Raw genomic sequence first — 19,416 nt, 5'->3', positions numbered from 1 at the left:
CTGCTACTCCTCTGAAACTGTGAAGCCCGGGTGGTCATCAGCTCCCTCTGTGGTTAACCTGAAGTGCTTCACCCTCCCTGTGCTCTGTCATCCTGCCTATACCTTTGTAAACAGCGCCTTCATTTATTTCCCATTTGGCTGTTTGCATTGTTTCCAGCCAGGACCCTGAGTGGAGCATCAGTTCTCCCTGGTGTTCCTGAGTGTCCCAGGGGTTCTCCAACTAGAACTTGACACTTCCTAGAAATAGTTTGGCCCTGAATACTTTCTGATTTTGATCAAAATTTAATCTGCTGCATGAATGATCACTTAGAAGTAGATTCACTCTGTAAGTTATTCTGAGGCTACTAATTGTTACCTGCCCCAGGGCATTTGAAATATAAGTGTTCATTCCTTTTTAATGTTAAGAAAATAATTTTTAGGCAGTAAATTTGGTATTGTCATAGTATCTTTCCAGTATGTCAGGCCCTGCAAGTAGGAGAAATCCAGGAAATAAGATTTAGTTCAACAGGAAGAAAATCTTGCTTGATCTAGTGTTTCCTAAAATACATACTTCAGAACAGTAATCCTTCAAAATGCTTTACAAATAAAGGGACGTTGCTTTCATGTAATGTTTTTTCGAAATGCTGCATTGTCTATGCTCCTTTCCAAAAATTGCATATTTAGCCAACTAAAGCTATGAACAGTCCTCCAGTAAATAAACTGATTTTGCTTTGTTTGAACCATTTGTGTTTCAGGTAAGAACAAAACTTCTAAGGACACTTTAGCTTTGTTAAGAGTCCTCTCTCTAGGGCATCACATAGAAATCTGTATAATGGACCAAATTTTTGTTTTCCAGAAAACTTGGATGCTTATGGCTCTCATGTGTATGAAAGTAGACTATATTTGCTATTAGACATTTTCTCTACTATTTCTGAATTTTTGTTATCTGTTCTTTTATTTAATGTTTGATTTTCCAAGAATTCTGGTATTATAAGGCACAAAAAGTGTAGTAAACATACCCAAGAATATTATGCCAAGTCGAGGCCTTTTCTATTGATTTTCAGTTGTTTTTTCTTTTCCATCTGAATAATTATATTTACTGAAGAGTCTTAATCTAAATTCAATGGAAATATGAATTATAAATACAGTCTAATCATATGCAATTGTGAGTCTATTTACTAATTTTGAATATTTTCACATTTTAAAACAGAATAATTGGAAGCTCAGGGATTGTTCCCTTTCTCCTTCTCAAAAAGCTGTTTACTTACTTTGTAGAAGCTTCAGTATGATTAAAGAATGATTCACCAGAATGAAGAAAGATTATGTAGAGGTAAGTTCTGTTTCCATAAAATGAAGGTATTCTAAACAGTCTTTAAAATAAGGGAACATCTTTTATTCTAATTATAAAAGTAGTGTGTGTTATTGTAAACACTTTTAGCAACAAAAAATATAGTTGTAAATACATTTTAATATGTACTTTTAAAGATTTGGAACACCTTGAACCACATACGCACAGAGAGAAACATAAATACACTATATTGATGAAGATTAATTATAAAAATGATAGATGGTCATAAAAAAGGAAGTTGGAAAACTGGGTCTCTTGCAATACTCGGTGACCCATTTTTCTGAGTGTGGAACTTTGAATGACAGCTGCCTTGTTGATATGTTTTTCATCTCCTTTTGGCAACAAAACTTCAATTTTACTGACTTTAAAACTCTAATTTCTTGACAGGTACCCATCAAAAGCTACTCACCAAATTTCCTTTATTTTCAACTGCTTCACGTTTGTCAGAGCATTTCTGCTTAGTCTAGCTATCTTTCAAATTTCATTTTGATAACCCATCTCATTAAAAAGTACTACAGAAGCCTCATGTTTATTTATTGTTTAAACATGGCTCATGAAAACATTATTCAAATCTCTGAATGCACTCACTAATATATTCCATAACAAACATATATCCATAAGCCTTTTTATATTCTCCATGTGCTCAGCCATCTATCTTTTAATGAAAAACTATCTTTTTTCTCCCTTGGCAAATTTTAAACATCTGTGGAGCTGTCTAATTCTGAGGCACAGACTTTCTGTGTGACCCTTGACAGCCTTGTTATATATCCCAATTACATATCCAAGGAAAGGGGAATATTGTAATACAGATCACTTTTCAAAAATATAATATTAGACATCGTGAAACTGTTTGGATTTCTTAAGCTAAGTTTTACAATTTTGGAGACCTCGATGAACTTTTTTAAGCCATTAGGCAATTCCATTATTGAGCCGAAGCAGGGCACACCCTTCCTTGGTCTCTGCCTGTCTACTCTGCTCTTGTCTTTGCAGCTCCTTACAGACTTGTATACATAAAATCACAAGCACTAGGTGGAGAAGCCCTGGGACAGGAGGCTTGGTCTGGGTCTCTGCTGGCTACACTGTTCTGACAGATACACCTCCTGGGTCAGTCATAGAATTCGACCATTTTGTCTGTGTCACTCTTGCTGAGTTTGATCTTCTCTGCATTCAAGGCCAACTACTGAACACTGTTACTGTTTCTGGAATTGCACTTTATGGACAGCCAATGTTTGTGTTCTAGCAACAGGATGCTTACACCTGAATTTCCAGACCTGAGACGCTTTTTCTCTTCAGTGTCTTCTGCATGTTACAGTGGATAACATTGCAGGATATAGTTTTAAACACTAATATGCAACAATACAGGTGAAGATAACATATACCAGGAATTAAACCCAAGGGCACATTACCACTGATTCACATCCCCAGCCCTTATTATCTTTTATTTTGAGACAAAGTCTAACTAGGTTGCTTACAGCCTCCCTTAATTGCTAAGGCTAGTTTTGAACATGTGATCCTCCTGCCTCAGCCTCCTGAGCTGCTGGGATTACAGGTGTGTACCTGGCCAATATATTTATTTTGTAAGCATTTCTTTCCTAAGAGTTTCTTAAAGGCCTATCATTTTAGGGAACATATTTTTGAAAATGCTTTTTAAAGAAGATTAGATAAGAGGATCTTAGTGTCTCTTTCAGTTTTATAGATTGATTCAGTGATTCACAAGGAATATTCTGGGGAAAAGTGGAAAATCTGTTAGTGTTTAGCCCACTACTCCAAAGACTAGAGAAGCACCACATTTTCATTACTAGTGTGATGTTTTCTATAAAGGAGCAAAGAGAAAGCAGAAGACTTTGCCATTGTGTTATTTTTTCTTTATTAGTGAAAGATATATACAATGTAATATTTTTCAACCACTAAAATAAATGAAACCCTGTTATTTACAGCAACATAGAGGAAACTATAGGGTACCAAACTGAGTGAAATAAACCAGGCACAGAAAGACTAATACCGCATAATCTCACTCATTTATAGAGGCTAAAAAGTTGATTCCTTAGAAGTAGAGATTAGGATAGTGCTTACTAGAAACTCGGAATAGGAAGGGAGAGAAGGAAGGATAGAGAGAGGTTAGATAACAGGTACCAAAATATGTAGACAGGAAGAATTAATTTTAGTGTTCTGTAGTCTATAACAAGGTAGGGTAACTAGATTCTATAACAATTTGTGATATATTTCAAAGTAACTAAAAAAGAGGAGTCCAAACTTTCCCTACACATAGAAATGATATATGTTGGAAGAGATGGGAATGCTAATTACCCTAATTCGATCATTATACATTGCATACATGCATTGAATTATGAATCACACTGTGTCCCATAAACATGTACAAATATCGTGTTTCAATTAAAAATTTTTTTTAAAGAGAGGGAACTGTTAGAGAATAAAAATAGATTGACAAAAAAGGCATTTGAAATAAGCCTGTCCTTTTGGTATCATTACCAATATACAAAAACTAATAAAATAACCAAGGGTGCTGGATAAAATGCATATTCCAGGGCTCTACTTCAAATATTCTGCTTCGCTGGGGCCTAGGGTGTTAAACGAGTATAAAGTATATATATTATATATCATACCAGGAATTAAACCCAGGGGCACATTACCACTGATCCACATCCCCAGCCCTTATTATCTTTTATTTTGAGGCTAGTGCATCTTAGACCAGTGCCACGTGGCATACTCATGCATACTAACTTTCAGTTCTGACACTGAGACTCAGGGGTGGCAGTTGAGCTTGTTTTCCAGGTGGCTCCAACCTAGAAAGACTTGTGCTGGCTGGGGAGAGACCGGCTGAAACTCAATCAGCTACTTAGTCGTCCAGTAGACATCTGTAACACATACTCAAAATTATTAAGTCTTTCTTCCATCATGTCTCAAAGAAAACACAACAAATAGCTGAGCTCCCCGGGGGTTGCTTACTATTCATCCATCGGTTTAGTATACTTTATTTTATTTTCATGTGAATTCCTTTGTGAGGAAATACCTGGATTCCAGAGATAAGAAAGATTCCTCCTAGATTAATTCACACCTTGATTTAATTATTCATCTTTAAATTAGACTCCGGTATTGACAAAAATTCAAATACCAGAGTATAAAGGCCTGGGGGATTTTTCTTCCCACGTTACACAACAATTAGTCTACTGGTTTCAAGACTACACCACATTTCCTGTTTGTAACTGAACAAAGTACACACAAAAAAATTTTAAGAAACAGAAGAGAAGAAAAATAACCTGAGACGCTGATAAATATAAGTTTTAGTGTTATGCTGCTTCCTACTTAACAGCGCAACATTACTTAAGAAAAAAAGTTTGTGGGAGCATTTTCTTTATGGCTACATCAGGAGGTCTCTGAAAAAAGAAGCATGTCAGGTAAGTGACATTTTCAATTCTTTTGTTCCATTTTTATGTCTCAATATTCACTAATTTCCAAGTCCTAACTAAAAGATTCTGAATATTTGGAAAGTAAACTAGTGAGCACAATTATTTTTAAAATGAGCAATAAACTTCAGTATAATTAGAAAACATTTTGAAATACATTACCAAGTATAAATTGAGTATAAATTGACCATTGTCTCTTGAAAGAAAAAATAGTGAGCAGTGTTTTATAATATACAGGGTGTTGTAGTTGTTCAATAAGTATTCATTGAAAATTAAGCCATTTGAAGTACTTGTTATTTTTAAGAAATGTTTTTATTATGAGCATGCATATTATGCTTTGGTTTAGATATAAAGCAGGAGAGGAGTAACTACATTCAAAAGTCTTTAGAAATCAGATGCGATAGTGTTTTTTTAGTAATCAATCCAAGTGTCAATATTCAGAGAGACAATTTTAAAGCAGTCAGTGAAAATTCAGTCTCTTGTGCAATGCATCATAAAGTTTGAATCAACATAGATTTGATCCTTCGTTCCTCCTGTAGTCTTTATGTACATTTCATTTCTTTAACAAACATCTTTTTGCTTGAGAGAAAAAAATGCTTATCACGTAAAGTTGGAGAATTGTGAAATATAAAAAAGAAAGAAAAAAATCTTACATATTTTTCATCGCTTTAAAAACCAATATTATGTTGTATTTCCTTCTACTTTTTATTTTTTATACATTCTATGTAGTTTGCATTTCATAACTGAAATAATAATGTGCACAAAATCATGTATCCAGCTTTTTTCACTAACAAATCTAACCACTTCCCTTTTCTTATAAGCTTAATCATTTAAAATGAATTTACAAAATAACATGTACGGTGTTAATTACAATTTTTTTGTCACTCATTTATGTTTGGACATGTATGTTGTATCAGGTTTTTACATATTTTAAATGACAGAAAAATGACCAACTCAGTAGTTTCTTCTGCATTAAGGAACATTTTTTCAGGAAAGATAAGTAGAATCAGAATTACTGAATCACGGATTATGAGATTCTTAAGTCTCATTATTGCCAAATTACTTCTCCAAGGGTGATGCAAATTCCCTCTTATCCTAGCAATGCTCCTCCTTAACAGGCTGGTCTCATTTAAAATTTTTCATAAGTACAACATACAAGTCCATTATATTACTTTGATTATATGCATCACTTTGATTATAAAGAGGTTGAACATTGGATATTTTGCATGGATTTTTAAATATATTTTTAGTTGTAGATGGACACAGCACCTTTATTTTATTCATTTATTTTTATGTGGTCCTGAGAATGTAACACAGTGCTTCACATGTGCTAGGCAAGTGCTCTACCACTGAACCACTAACCCAGTCCCTGCATGGATTTTTAACAGCTGTGTGTTGTCCAATTGTATCTTTGCTTAATTGTTGTGCATATAGTACTTTTCATATTAATTCATGTGGGGCAGTCACAGAATGAAGATATCATATGTTTTAATTTCTGTGAATTTGCTTCCCAGCGTTTTGTTTGATGGATCTTAAAATCAATTGATTGGATAAATCACCCAAGGAACATAAGCTAACATGTGATTTTTCACAGTTCTCCTCCTTCTCTTTCCCAGTTCATAGCTTAGCAAAGAACAAAAGCAATCGTTCCAATTTGCTAATGCCCAGCAAGAAAGAGACAGAGCAGTACTATTGCAACTGCCATGAGCTGCTGAGGGGAAGCGTGGGAGGGTGAGAAGGCCAAAGGCTGAACGTGACCTTTCACTATTTCTAGGACTAACTATTCTAAATTAAGAAGGAATATGATGAAATTTCCTCCACAGCATTTTGTAGTTCAGCCTGTCCCTTCAGGTGTGATACGGGAGCTTCTCCATGTCAACTGAGACCTTTCACAATTTCATAGAAGAGATACAAATTTAGTATTTGCCCTGTAAGCCTCAGAGACCTTAAAAGCCCAAACCAAACAATATGAAAGAAGAGAACCAGACTGTAGTATTTTTCCAATTGAGATAAGTAAGATAAAAAGAAAATAAATTCAAACACACACACACACACACAGCATAATTATTCTTAAGTAAGAAAAAAGTATGAAATGAAAGATGCAAACCCTGTTTTCCTTTTCCTTTGTAGTTCTTACAACATCAATAAATGTACTGCTATCACAATTCATACTATGCTTCCACATTCACAAAATAAAATCAGTATCAGCTGAATCAAATGCTGAAAGCAGTTCCTTTAGGTTATTGTTAATTTAATTTAAATAATAATTTACAATTTAGTTTACACATTGTTTTTTAAAACAGGATTCTCATTGTCTTAACTCAGTTTTGTCCTTCCATAAGCCTCAATCGAACTCCTTTGAGAATGAACCCTTTCTCTTAAAGACTAAGTAGGATTAACTTATGAATCATCTTTATATATATATATACATGTGTATATATATATATATAACATATACATATATTTTAGATGTAGATGGAAGAATACCTTTATTTTATTTATTTATTTTTATGTGGTGCTGAGGATTGAACCCAGTACCTCACATGTTCTAGGCAAGTGCTCAACCACTGAGCTAGAGCCCCTAAATCATCTTTTAAACTCAGATGTTCTTAAACTAAAGATGGATAAAAAATGAAGTTCCACCATGTAATTTAAGTCATATTTGACCCTAATTTTAAGAAAAGTCAATTCAGGAAAGATTGTCACTTGAAGGCTACAACTCTGAGAAACGTGTGCAGAAATTGGTAATTGATAATAGAACTCATTATTGTACAATTTTCCGGACATTTAAAATTTCATTTAATTATCTTGGCATTCCTAAATTAAAAGTAAAAGAAAAAAATTAACAGGGTTTATTTGAAACATTAGAAGAAATATAGTAGTTGAAGTATTTTGTGGGATGAAAGGTTCCATGCAACTATGCCCTCTTCAGAGTCTCTCCAAGGTATTTCTCTAATAAGAAAACAATAAGTACGTATATAAATAAAATGAAGTAGCTAACTACAGACAAAGAGAAGATCATTGACAGCAGGGCTTTTGGCAGCTCTTTAAGTCCAATGGGATTTCTGAAGTTTACTAATCTCAATTAAAATTTAATTGTGAAAGCAGCACTGGAGAAATCTTAACATACTCTCTTAAAATCTGCCCACTACCTCACTCCCATGTGTACACTTTCTTAATTAAATGCCATAAGTACTGATGGAGAAGAATCATGATGTGTTATAAAGGGGTGGCCTGACGTCACACAGATGAAGATATGAACTCTGGTTTTATAGTCAGCTTAGTGAGGTTCAGTGATTTGCACACAACCAGTTATACAACTAGTTAATTGACCACTCTCATTCTTTTTCTTGTATCATTTGAAGACATTTCAAAGCCAGTATTTGCTATTTTCCTTTTCCCCACTACAGCCTACTCCACAACCCATACTATGTGCATCTCAAACACCCGCCCCCCATTCATAATAGACATTCATTAAGATTGGTGGCTTTCTGATGTTGCATTAAAAACAGTATGTTATTTGCTTATAAGAATCAAACTATTAGCCCCTGGCAGTTGAAAGCTAAGTAGAAACTTAAATCATGATTTTCCTAGCTGTAATTTGCTACTAATAATTTCTCAAAGTCTTTGGCTTGTTAACTGTATGAATTGTTGAATTCAAATTGCGTGGGTATTCTTAACGAAATTGATAAAAGTCATATAATTGAAAGTAGCTACAGTTAATGAATAATGACGCTAAAGATGGCACTTGTTGGGCAAGAAGTTCTAAGTACTTGGTGCATCCAGTGTTTTAAGAGACTGTCCTGTCCTAACTAGATTCCCACAGCGTAGGGAGACATTAATTCTGTATATGGAGAATTCCTGAGTAAGGGGACTAGGGTGTGTGTGTGTGTGTGTGTGTGTGTGTGTGTGTGAACATTTATACGAAAATGTCCACCATTTAGCTACTTTATATCTGCTCTTGTGTGTTTGTGTGTGTCTTGTTTTGTTTTTCAAAGTTGGAGTATTTATTGTTGGCAATCAAAAAATGTGGAAGGTATCAAAAATATCATCAAACACAAAGCTTCTAATTGAAAATCCTCCTATTGAAAACTCAGTTCACATTACTAAAGGAAAAAAAATCTTGGAAAACACAAGTGTTAGGAGCTATAGACTGCTAAAATCAGGGGACACCCAGAGACCCTGCTGAGCTGCCTCCACACATGCCTAGCCACTGTACCTATTAGAATTTAGCATGGGTTTTAAAAGGCCTCCAATTGCTTATGTGAAATAGATTTGCTGTTTCAATAAATGATAAAACACAATCCTAAAGTACTGCACGCTGTGGTTCAAGTTCTTGATTTAATATTGTTGAAATATTCCATGAAAGTTATTAGAAATTTCCTTAAAGTTTTCAGTGTAAAATGTAGACTTGTGATATTGATTTGGTTGTTTCTTTGTAGCTGAGAGCAAAATTATCTTCTTATAGCAATTAATGGACTATTATAACTTTTCAAAGTCTCCCTTTAGTGGAAGAGAGAAAGTAAAACTTCTATTTGAAATATAATTTTGTCTAAATGATAGGATGATTTATAGCTGGATTTAGTGTAATTTTAAAAATAAGATTAGGGCTTTCTGTTTACCTCCTTGAAGTATGACTTTTTATATTGGACTATATTTTATTTACCCAAACTACAACTATTTATTGAGAGTATGCAAAATACTAGATGAAATAGGAAATGGAAAGAAAAATAAAAAACACTAACTAGAAAGGAGATTGGTTTTATTAGTTCTCCCAAGGACCACTATAAGTGCTAAGGATTTGCTATAAACTTATTTGCACCTCCCCTAGAAAGAGGGGTATTAGAAATGCATAATAATAGTATAAAAGATAACCAAATGAGTCCAGGGTAAAGGAAAAGTAAGGATCAAGGTACACAACTGGGTATGAAAATGAGAGTTATATAATACTAGAGATTCGCTTAAGAGAAAGATTATAAATCAGAGATGGGTGATCAATTACAATATTCACATGAGCTGTAAGAATAAAAATGTGCCTGATCCTGAGAAGACACATGGGTCCTTAAACTTGAGACCAAGTGATGTATTAAATGATGACTTCTAGTCCTTAGTACACTATAATTAACCAATTTAATGGCAAGTTTCATAGACTGGTTGTTTTTCTTAAAACATATATTATTTTGCCCTGATAACAAAGGCAGAAAATATGGAAAATGGAAGAGTAAAGAGAGCAACAGAGAATTTTAACTTTTATTTTCTGACTACAACCAGAAGTTCAACTCTCTGTTGCCACCTTGGGGCAGATCATGTGCTTTAGTGGTCTATCAGATGAATGTGGTCTTGACAGCCTCTTGAGAAATTTTGGGGACATAACTGGGACTGGTAAAATAGGAAACCATCCAAGAAAGCCCATTTAACTTCCATTTGGTGGAAAGTTCAGGGAACTTCTTTCAGGCAGGGTCAAAATTACTTTCCAAAATCAATCCTATATCCTTTTCACACATGACGAGTAAAAGCAAAGTCCCAAAGTATATGCTGTAGGAATTCGATGTACCATTTCCTGCTGGATTATTTCCAACTAGAGTTACAAGTTCACATTACCAAAGGTAAATTATTAATACATCAATTAAATGCTTAATTTTAAGCAATGCAATGTTCTGATCAACTTTATAATAAGTTAATTGTAACATATTCTTAGGAAAGCTATACTACACCATATTACAGTTTATAAATTGGATCATCTTTATCTTACTTAATTGCTGGATTTAAAATTTTAAAAATAAAGATGGACATCTGACAAAAAACAATTGGGGTTTAATTCTTACTCTAGTCATTCTTTCTCTGTCAGTAGCTAGACCAAATAACTATTTGGGCAGTTACTCTGGTTTATAAAGGAAGAACCATGTTACCAGTACATAGAAAAACATTCTTGTTGCTCTTAATAGGATGATAGAATTTAACTAGTACAGGTAAATATTTTGGATCTTAAGGTAAAAAGTTGAAAAGAGAAGACAGTGAAAACATATGCCCATTTTATGCTTCTCAAATTATTATGTAGTCTGATAGGAGAATATTTCTACGCACGCTGAGTCTTGTGATTGACATCTGTTTTATGCAACCATGTATGTCCTGAGTTCTCTCACAGAGCTCAGTTCAACTAGTGGTAGTTTCCAAATAACTTTTCCCAGATAATTTAGTGACACTAGACAAACTCCCAAAAGAATATACATATTTACATTTATAGTGGTTGACACTGCCTCTATTCTATTCAGATGGCCAGCTATGAGCACCAACTTCCTTATTTCAAGTTTCTTGGGAAACAAATGAATAACTTGCAGTTTTCTTGGTAAATATAGATTCAGGGCAAATAGAATTAAGGCGTTGTTGATAAGCACTTTTTCCAAAGTCACAGTGACTTAATGAGTTACTCTTCTATTCATGGGCATCCATTTCCCAGCTACTGGGGGGTAGATCTTTTCTTCTCAATAATGCTCAAGATAAATGGAGGGGAATCTTCAAATCATTCTTTCCTGGGTTGTAGATGTGACTAGACCTCATACCTAGTCAGAACCTTTCTGTTATTTTTTTTTTCCTGACACACGTGCAATGAGCAGCTACTTTGTGTTGAATATGATGCAGAAATAATAGTAGAAGTCTTACCAGTAAGTTAGTAATCAAAGTTGTTGATTATTGAGCATCTTACTAGTGAGCAACACTAAAAATCGTATTACATCTTACCTCACTTAATCTCACAAAAACAGGCACTATTATTATCACTATTATTTCTTTTTACCAATGAGGAAATTGGGGCATGAAGACACAAACGAATAAGGCAGTTTCTTCCCTTTGCAGAGTTCACAGTTTAGTGGGGAAGACCGATTTATACAGAAAATGATTGCCTCAGTATTTGTTTAAATGTAGAGGGGTCTGTGAGACGTTACCTGGTAGAGGACAGGCAACACTGAGGGAAAGCTTCAAAGAGAAGGTAACCTTGAGGGGTGTCTAGCTGTTTCTCAGATGACGAGAAGAAAGGCATTTTAGGCAAAGGGGTGAATATACAGAGACATAAAGTAGAAAGTACGAATGTATTGAAAATTGCAAGAGCTTCAGAATAATTGGAATATGGAATATAATTGGGAAGTTATGAAATAAGTCCCAAAAGCTTCTGGAAATCTGAAGTATTTTGTGGAAATAGTTTATGGTAAGAAAAGAAAGGGGTGATGTCCTCTGGACCTAAGGCAAGAGAAGAACAGGTACCTTTTTCCTGAAGAATCTGTGTCACAATCTACAGAAAATTTTTAGAAGGGTCAGTTTTTTCCTGAGTCCGTTGGAGAGGGGAGTATAGGGATATAGCATATAGGAAGACAGTTTAGTCAGGAGTGGTGGTTAACGTCGTGTGGATCAACAGAAAGAGCAATAAGCATAAGCCCTGTGCCAACTGAACTAATGCGAACAGAGGCCAGACTGGCCTAAACAATTCTACATACCATTGTATTTTTTTTTTTTACCATTGTGTTTTAAAACCATAGATATTAAAATATCAAAGTCCTTAAAGTTATATATATACTTTGATCCAATAATCCATCTTCAAAAATTTTAACCTGAAATAAAAAGCTCTGTATAGTTTGAGCTGTAAAGACATTCATCAAAATTTGTTTATAACTAAAAATTAGAAGTAACTTAAATGTTAAGTAATAAAGACTGCTTAAATAAATTATGGAAAATTCATACAATGGGACATTAGATTGCCAAAAGAAATGGAAGGATATTTTGTTCACAGGAAAAGAAATACATAGTAAAATTGTTCAGGGAAAGTAGATAACAGTCTAGTGGTTTAATAGAATCCTGTCTCTGTTCATAACAATTTCCATGCAGAGAAAATAAGTTTGGAAGTATAGTAGACCCTTGACAACTCTGAGGTTTGGTGCAATCCCCTTCGCAGTTGAAAATTTGCATATAACTTTTGGCTCCCCCCAAATGTAGCTACTTATAGCCTGCTATTGACCAAAATCCTTACTAATAGCATAGTTGATTAACACTTTTTTAATATTATATGTAATATCTATGGTGAAAAAGATGTGAGAAGCCCACTGCCATTTGCAATTTACTGGTGAGAGGAACACATTTCTTACACAGGGATGATTAGTGGCATGGGATGCTTTAAGTGGACACTTACTTGAGCTCACAGCAATAATAACTGGAGGTGGCTAGGAAATAATTACAATAGTACAGTATTACTATAATTAATTTCATGCAGTTATGATTTAATGCTGAATCTTTATGTTTGCTTACATTTTTATTAATTGAGAATAGCTCAATGCATGGATAGTCTGCATCTAGTGCATAAAGTTTTGATAAATTTCAACTTTTTATAATAGACTTGTATATATTTTATGGAAGCAAATGATAGAATAGACTATTTCCTACATATTTTTTTTTCATTGGTGACGTATCTGTTTCCTAATTATTTTCCAATATCTGAGCTATGGGGCTAATCTGTGAATTTTTTCAGATTGTTGCAAATCTCCAAAAGATGATAGGCAGGTATAAGTGGACCTTGCAGTTCAAAGCTGTGTTGTTCAAGGGTCAACTCTATAGTAACCAAAGTGTTCACAGTGATTGTCTCTTGATAATAGGATTAAGCCTGTTTTATCTTTTTTGTTTTTGCTTATCTGTGTTTACTAATTTACTAATTATTTTTAACTTAGAACATTTGGCCTTCCCGTAGCAATTAAAATTTGTTAAGTGTCACCAATAGAGACCACAGAGGGTGAGCCTGACTGAATGAATAACTTTAAATGATAGTTGTAACATAATTCAATAGAATATGCAGTGTGCTCAGATTGCTTTAACATGGGGAAAGATTTTGAACTGCACCTAGCCTATGGATGTTTCAATGGCATTTGCAAGAAGAAGAAAAGAGCAAGTGGGTCTTTAGTAACAGAAACCACCTCCTTACCCCTGGATTGTGATAGCAAAGAGGGAAACTCAGACCTGTCTGGGAAATGAGACTGCTTTTGCACAGTTACAGTTAGACCAACCATCTGAAAATGGCATTCATCAATGTGGGGTGGGGCAGAAGGTGGGGGCAGGATGAGCAGGTGGGGATCAATCTCTCTTTTCTTAATAATTCCCAATGTACCTTTCGATCCAGCAATTCCACAGCCAGGAACTCTTCTACAATAAGCTCACATATCCACAAAACGTCCAATGTTGTTTTCTACATTGTGTGTAAGGGAAAGTGTTTTAAAAAATTAGAATGCCCATCTTAGAGAAATGACTAAACACCACAGCAACACTGGAGAATTCTAGGCAACCACTAAAAATTATATAAACACACTTTAATTAAAAAGGCTAATTAGTTTAACAGTCCCAACTTATGTTTCAGTAGAAGACCTTCCATGTTACTCTATATTTTGGTATTTCTGGAATATAAAAAAATTGTTATCACAAGGCACTTTTTTAACGAGCAAGTAAAAATGTTAAAAAATCAAATAAAAAATTCTAGAAATACATGCAATATCTTGCAATACCCAGAATTTCTGTACACTTAATACAGTCAAAGTAGTTAATTATGTTGTCAAATCTTCATAAATATTTAATGAGGTCATGTTTATGAGGAATAAATTGGCCTCTTCTCCCTAGAAAAACCTGGTGTTAATGAATTGGTAGATCTATTGCAGAAGTAAAAAGACTTTTCAAGCCTTTCAATTTTCTTGAAATTTATGAAATGTAAACATTCCCTTAAAGGAAATAAACAACACATCTTTTTACCATTATCAGTTAATTTCTTCTATGTATTAGTTATTCTTGAGAAAACATTTATAAAACACACATAATGGCATCACAGAATAAAAGATAGAGTAGCCTGATTCTCAGAAGAGATTCTTATATTTTAAATATATAGAAATAACGTGAGTACTAAATTAAAGAGGAAGTAGTGAGCAAAAAACAAGTTTTAAAAGAGATTTGAGCTGGGTGCGGTGGCATATGCCTATAATCCCAGTGGCTCTGGAGGTTGAGGCAGGAGAATTGTGAGTTCAATGTCAGCCTCATTGGTGCTAAGCAACTCAGTAAGACCCAGTCTCTAAACAAAATACAAAATAGGGCTGGGGAGTTCAATTCATATATATACAAATAGATGACATGTAAATTAGATGCATATATGTATATCCATATTTATATCATAATACATATACACCTTTTCTGTATTTCATCATTCATATGCCTAACTATGCTCATTTAAAAATCAATGATGCCAACTCAAGTACACAGGACCACTGAGGTCAGGTAAACAACAGCTGAAATGTCAAGGAAAATTCAAAGAAAACAATCACAATTCAAATGTCAAGAGTGAGATTCAGAACATAAGGACTCTAGACAGCACAAAAGTTATTTTGGTTTAGAAAGTTTTCCTTGGCTACTTTAAAGACAGTAGGGAAGCAAAACCAATCGCCCCTCCGTTACAAGTTTATATGGTCTTTATTGGGCTTAACATGGTAGTATTTGTATTTCTTCGAAGAGGTTTAAAATGGTCTCTGGTTTTAGGTGTCTTGTAGCACAAGGTTTGGGGCCGTGAAGGAATATGATCACCTTGTATTTCTAATTATGTGTTTAACATCTACATTCCTAACTTAAGCAGAGTTTCTTGAGGGCAAGCGTTCTGTTTATTTTTAAATCTTTGATTCCCTAGTACAGGGCATAGTTCCTGACACAGAAGTGATTTCTAATTGATATTGGTTAAATAAATATATATGTTGTCATACAGAATTGCAAGTTACTTTTCTGGGATCAGCATATGATGTGGGTCATACAGGGAGGGATATGACTACTAAGGTATGTCAAATTAGGTTGATCATATGACTAGTCCTTCATATATGTGTAGAGATAGTCATAAATCATCAAGGGCAACTGACATAATATCCCATCAAACCTCCTTCATGACTCAGGGATGAAACGATAAGAGCTTGCGCCTCTCTTCGCAGAGGGCAAAGAACAGTGTAATGAAATCCCTGCTGTCCATTCACGGAGCTCTGAATAGTATGAGGAGAGCTCCTTGGGGACAGTCTTAACAAAACTGAGTTGTTTTGATTCCAGAATTATTGTTCTTTTCCAGTACCCTACACTTCAAGGATTGATGGAAGGGAACCAGTGGTTTCCTGTAAGCAAGGAAAGCACACGTGATTTTAGTCTGAAGATTAAAGAAAGGAAAAATAAAGCAAATTATTATTCTTGATCATTAGGATATTCTTTATTTGAACCAAAGTTTTTATAATCAGTGACAACTAGTCACCCTTTAACAGCCAGACTAAAAATATCTTGCATGTCATCAACAGTAGGAACGTGGGAAATTTGTTTCCTTTTGCCCATGCTGAATTCAAGGACTTATGGCCTACACCCACTTTGAAATCTGTAAGAAGCTTTTGGTCAATGATAATTAATTTTTTATTGGAGGATTTTTCCTTCATTATGGACAAGTGCAGCTGTTTTAATTGTGGGACCAACCAGACCAAAAGAAAAGGGGAGTTAACTACTATATCATGGGTGTATTTCCTTTTGTTTCCAGGAAACTCAGGATGCCCCTTTTTTCTCTGGGGACTTCTAGCCTTCTTGGGTTTGGCTCTGGTTATTTCGCTGATCTTCAATATTTCCCACTATATAGAAAAGCAACGACAAGGTAAGACATTTTGTCATATAGTTATATGGTACCTGCTTGAATAGAGAGTGTAGTCGCTGGAAAGCCTACAGAAGTAGACAATTTCATGAAATGTCATTCAATAGGGTATTTTTATCTGTGGAAAATTTATTTGATTTTTTTTTACCTCAAGTGTTCTTAATTTAACAATGTAATCATATTAGAAATGTGTAAAGTAGAACCACCAAATTTAGCTTTATCTCTGCCTTAGGGTATAGACGTGCAAGGGGTTATCCTGGTAAACTTTTCCCTCCAATTAGACAACTCAGCAAACTGTAGTCCATTCTAGAGTGTCCATAAAATTTCTCTCTGATACGTGATGAGTAAAGAGAAGAGTAGCTCTTTAAGGTTTGAGCCTATTCAATCCTCTCAGAATCAGTGAACCCTCTGCAGGTCCACAGACTGAGGTGACTTCAGAAGAGAAGTGGAAAGGCCACTGACTGAACCTTGGTCTTGTAATCAGCTCCTGCCAGGGACTAGGAGAACAGGCCAAGAGGATCTGCTACTGCCAGTGCTTCTTTTCAACAGGCTGGACGGAAGTTTTAACCAGCTGGATTTTACCTGCATATACCATGATTAAAGTAGTGTAAAGGTCAGTAACTGGCACAGCCTTTACGTGCTGTAGGCAGTCAACACAGTCATGTTGAGTACATGGATTCGTGGGATGGAAGAATGAAAGTTGAACCATTTCTGGGGCGTGTCAATATTCTAGATCCAAGAAAGTTTTGGGGAACAGAACTTTACATGCCTTCCCCCCCAAAAAAAGAAAAAAAAAGATAAAACCATTGTCTTTTAACAGAGGAAAAGAAATAAAACTAAGCTAACAAATGTAAGACAGACACATATGTCCAAGAAAACTTGAATCAATTAAGAGCAAGTGTCACATTTCAGGGAGTGTCCTTGGTCCCCTCAGTGTTGGAAATGATAATGTGAAATATGGAGAAGAAGGCATTGTTATGCAGATTTAAAAAAAAATGAGAAGCATTAGGAAATGAAGTGACATAGCTGAGGTCACACATTGATTCAATAGCAAAATCCGAGATAAGTGCCTGGTTTTTCTAATTCTCTGTGCAAAATGTTTCTACCAGCACATACACTTTTGTGTTGATGAAATATCCTCACCCAGAAACATAACATTCTTGTAGGACCTCTGTACAACAGATCTATGTCTAAGGTGAAACTGGAGGCAAGCAATGCTTTTTCACTTACAATGCTTTCCAGAATTATTTAAAAAAACAAATGTATTTTCAAACAAACAAATTTTATAAGGCGGATGTATACATGACCCATCATCAGACATCTTTTACAAAGTTTCTTTTATAAAAAAATACAAGCTAAGAGTAGCACTTATCTTCAGTTGATTGTTTAAACTGACTATAATTTCTTTATTGAGATACTTTATGAAGGCAGATGATGCTATTGCCTGAATTAGAGGAAGACAATTTGAGAGCTAGAGGGGTGAAGTAAGTTAAGGTTACGTACGACAAGAGCAGTCATCTGAGCTAGTGCCTTAATTTTCCATTGATTCCAGTGGTAATACTTTTAAGATTTTTGTGGGGCCAGATAATGAGTGACCTGACATGTCCAACTTGAGCCCAGGTCCCTCTGGAGACTCCCCTTTGACCTATATCTCCTGCACAGACAGAAGAGATTCTGTCCTCTCAGTCGGCTTTCTGCAACTTGGTCTGTAAATGTAATGCTCTTGCATCTAGCCTCATGCAACTTTTTATGCTTGCATCTCTGTGCTACTCTTTGTGGCTAAGAAACTTGCAAGGTCTGACTCCACCTTGGCAAACAGTGGGTGAATAAGTTCTGCTGGCGTATTAAATAGCTTACAAAAGAAAATCTCTATCCCTCTGACAATATAATATCTACACATTCAATCAGATAGACAAGATAAGCCTTTCCTTGATGTTTTCTGTAGCAGCTGGGTAGAAGCTTTGAAATAGAGTTCTCTTTTCCTCCCCAAACAAATCTTTCATTTTTATGTGATTCTTTGTCCAAATCTGTTCTTTTAGGAGGATTATATTTACTTATTTTCCTGATAGGAACGTATTAGCTTTTTCCTTCTTTAAATCTGAGGAACATTATTTGTCCAACGCTTGCTCTCTGTTTTGAGAAGGATAAACAAGTGCATGATTTGCACATACATCAAAGTCCTGACGGTGTATCTCCTCTTCACTGGAAAATTATGGCACATTTTTCACATTTCACATTGAAAATGAATCAGAAAGATTCCCTTCTGAGGATTAAACCATGAGCTGTTATTTCTTGTTGTCATGTAGTGTGCTTAAAAGGGTGTATCTTTTAAAGAAGAAAACATAAAAGCAAATACATTTGCTTATCAACCCCTCAACTGTGTACCCAACCGCAAGAGTCTGCATCTGATTCACAGGAGAGGATCATGAAAACTCACCCAGTTCTTCCCACACACCGTCTTGCACCCCTCACCACTTTATAGCAAAGCAGATACTTTGTAATTTTGTTAAATATGATTAAAATGACTAGGCAGCCTTTTAGTCATGCCATCTATTTTTAAATAAACTCAAGAGCTCTCATGTTGGAGCCAGCTCTTTTCAGAAGCCTGAGCTTGCTGACCTTCACACTAACCTTTCACTGCTATACTTTTCATTACTACTCGCCATTTAAAGAGATTATAGTTCATCTTCCTCTAGGAAGGACTGAAAAACTAAAATCACCAAGGTACTGATGGTTCAGCTCCACATTACACATTTAAATTCTAAGAATGGCATGGAATGTGGTATCCTTGAACTCTTTAAGTCCTCTCTCAGGATACTTCTTCAATGTCCTTGATCTTGATGGATAATGGTTCCATCACTATTTCCTTGTTTCACATTGATATGGTCTCCTTTCCTCCCAATGAAAGTCTCACACATTACTATAGTGTGCTCTTCATACAGCTACGTCTATGCCCTTTTCCCCACAAAGCTTTTTGTTCCTACTTTCTT

The 19,416-nt window shown here is 35.0% G+C and overlaps 1 protein-coding gene across 3 annotated transcripts in view; it reads left to right on the top strand.

Moving 5' to 3' along the window:
• Nucleotides 1–4,559: 4,559 nt before the first annotated feature.
• LOC124993087 (T-cell receptor-associated transmembrane adapter 1) overlaps nucleotides 4,560–19,416 on the top strand; it is a 37,370-nt gene continuing 22,513 nt past the window's right edge. For all 3 annotated transcript variants that reach the window (XM_047564657.1, XM_047564656.1, XM_047564655.1), the window contains exons 1-2: nucleotides 4,560–4,743; nucleotides 16,319–16,429. In XM_047564657.1, the coding sequence (XP_047420613.1) occupies nucleotides 16,329–16,429 (101 nt within the window). In that variant the 5' untranslated portion in view covers nucleotides 4,560–4,743; nucleotides 16,319–16,328. The remainder of the gene's footprint in view (nucleotides 4,744–16,318; nucleotides 16,430–19,416) is intronic.

Source organism: Sciurus carolinensis, chromosome 9 (genome assembly GCF_902686445.1).
Source record: "Sciurus carolinensis chromosome 9, mSciCar1.2, whole genome shotgun sequence".
Lineage (NCBI taxonomy): Eukaryota > Metazoa > Chordata > Mammalia > Rodentia > Sciuridae > Sciurus > Sciurus carolinensis.
The sequence above is the reverse complement of the archived record's forward strand: the minus strand, read 5'-3'. Positions and strand labels throughout refer to the sequence as shown.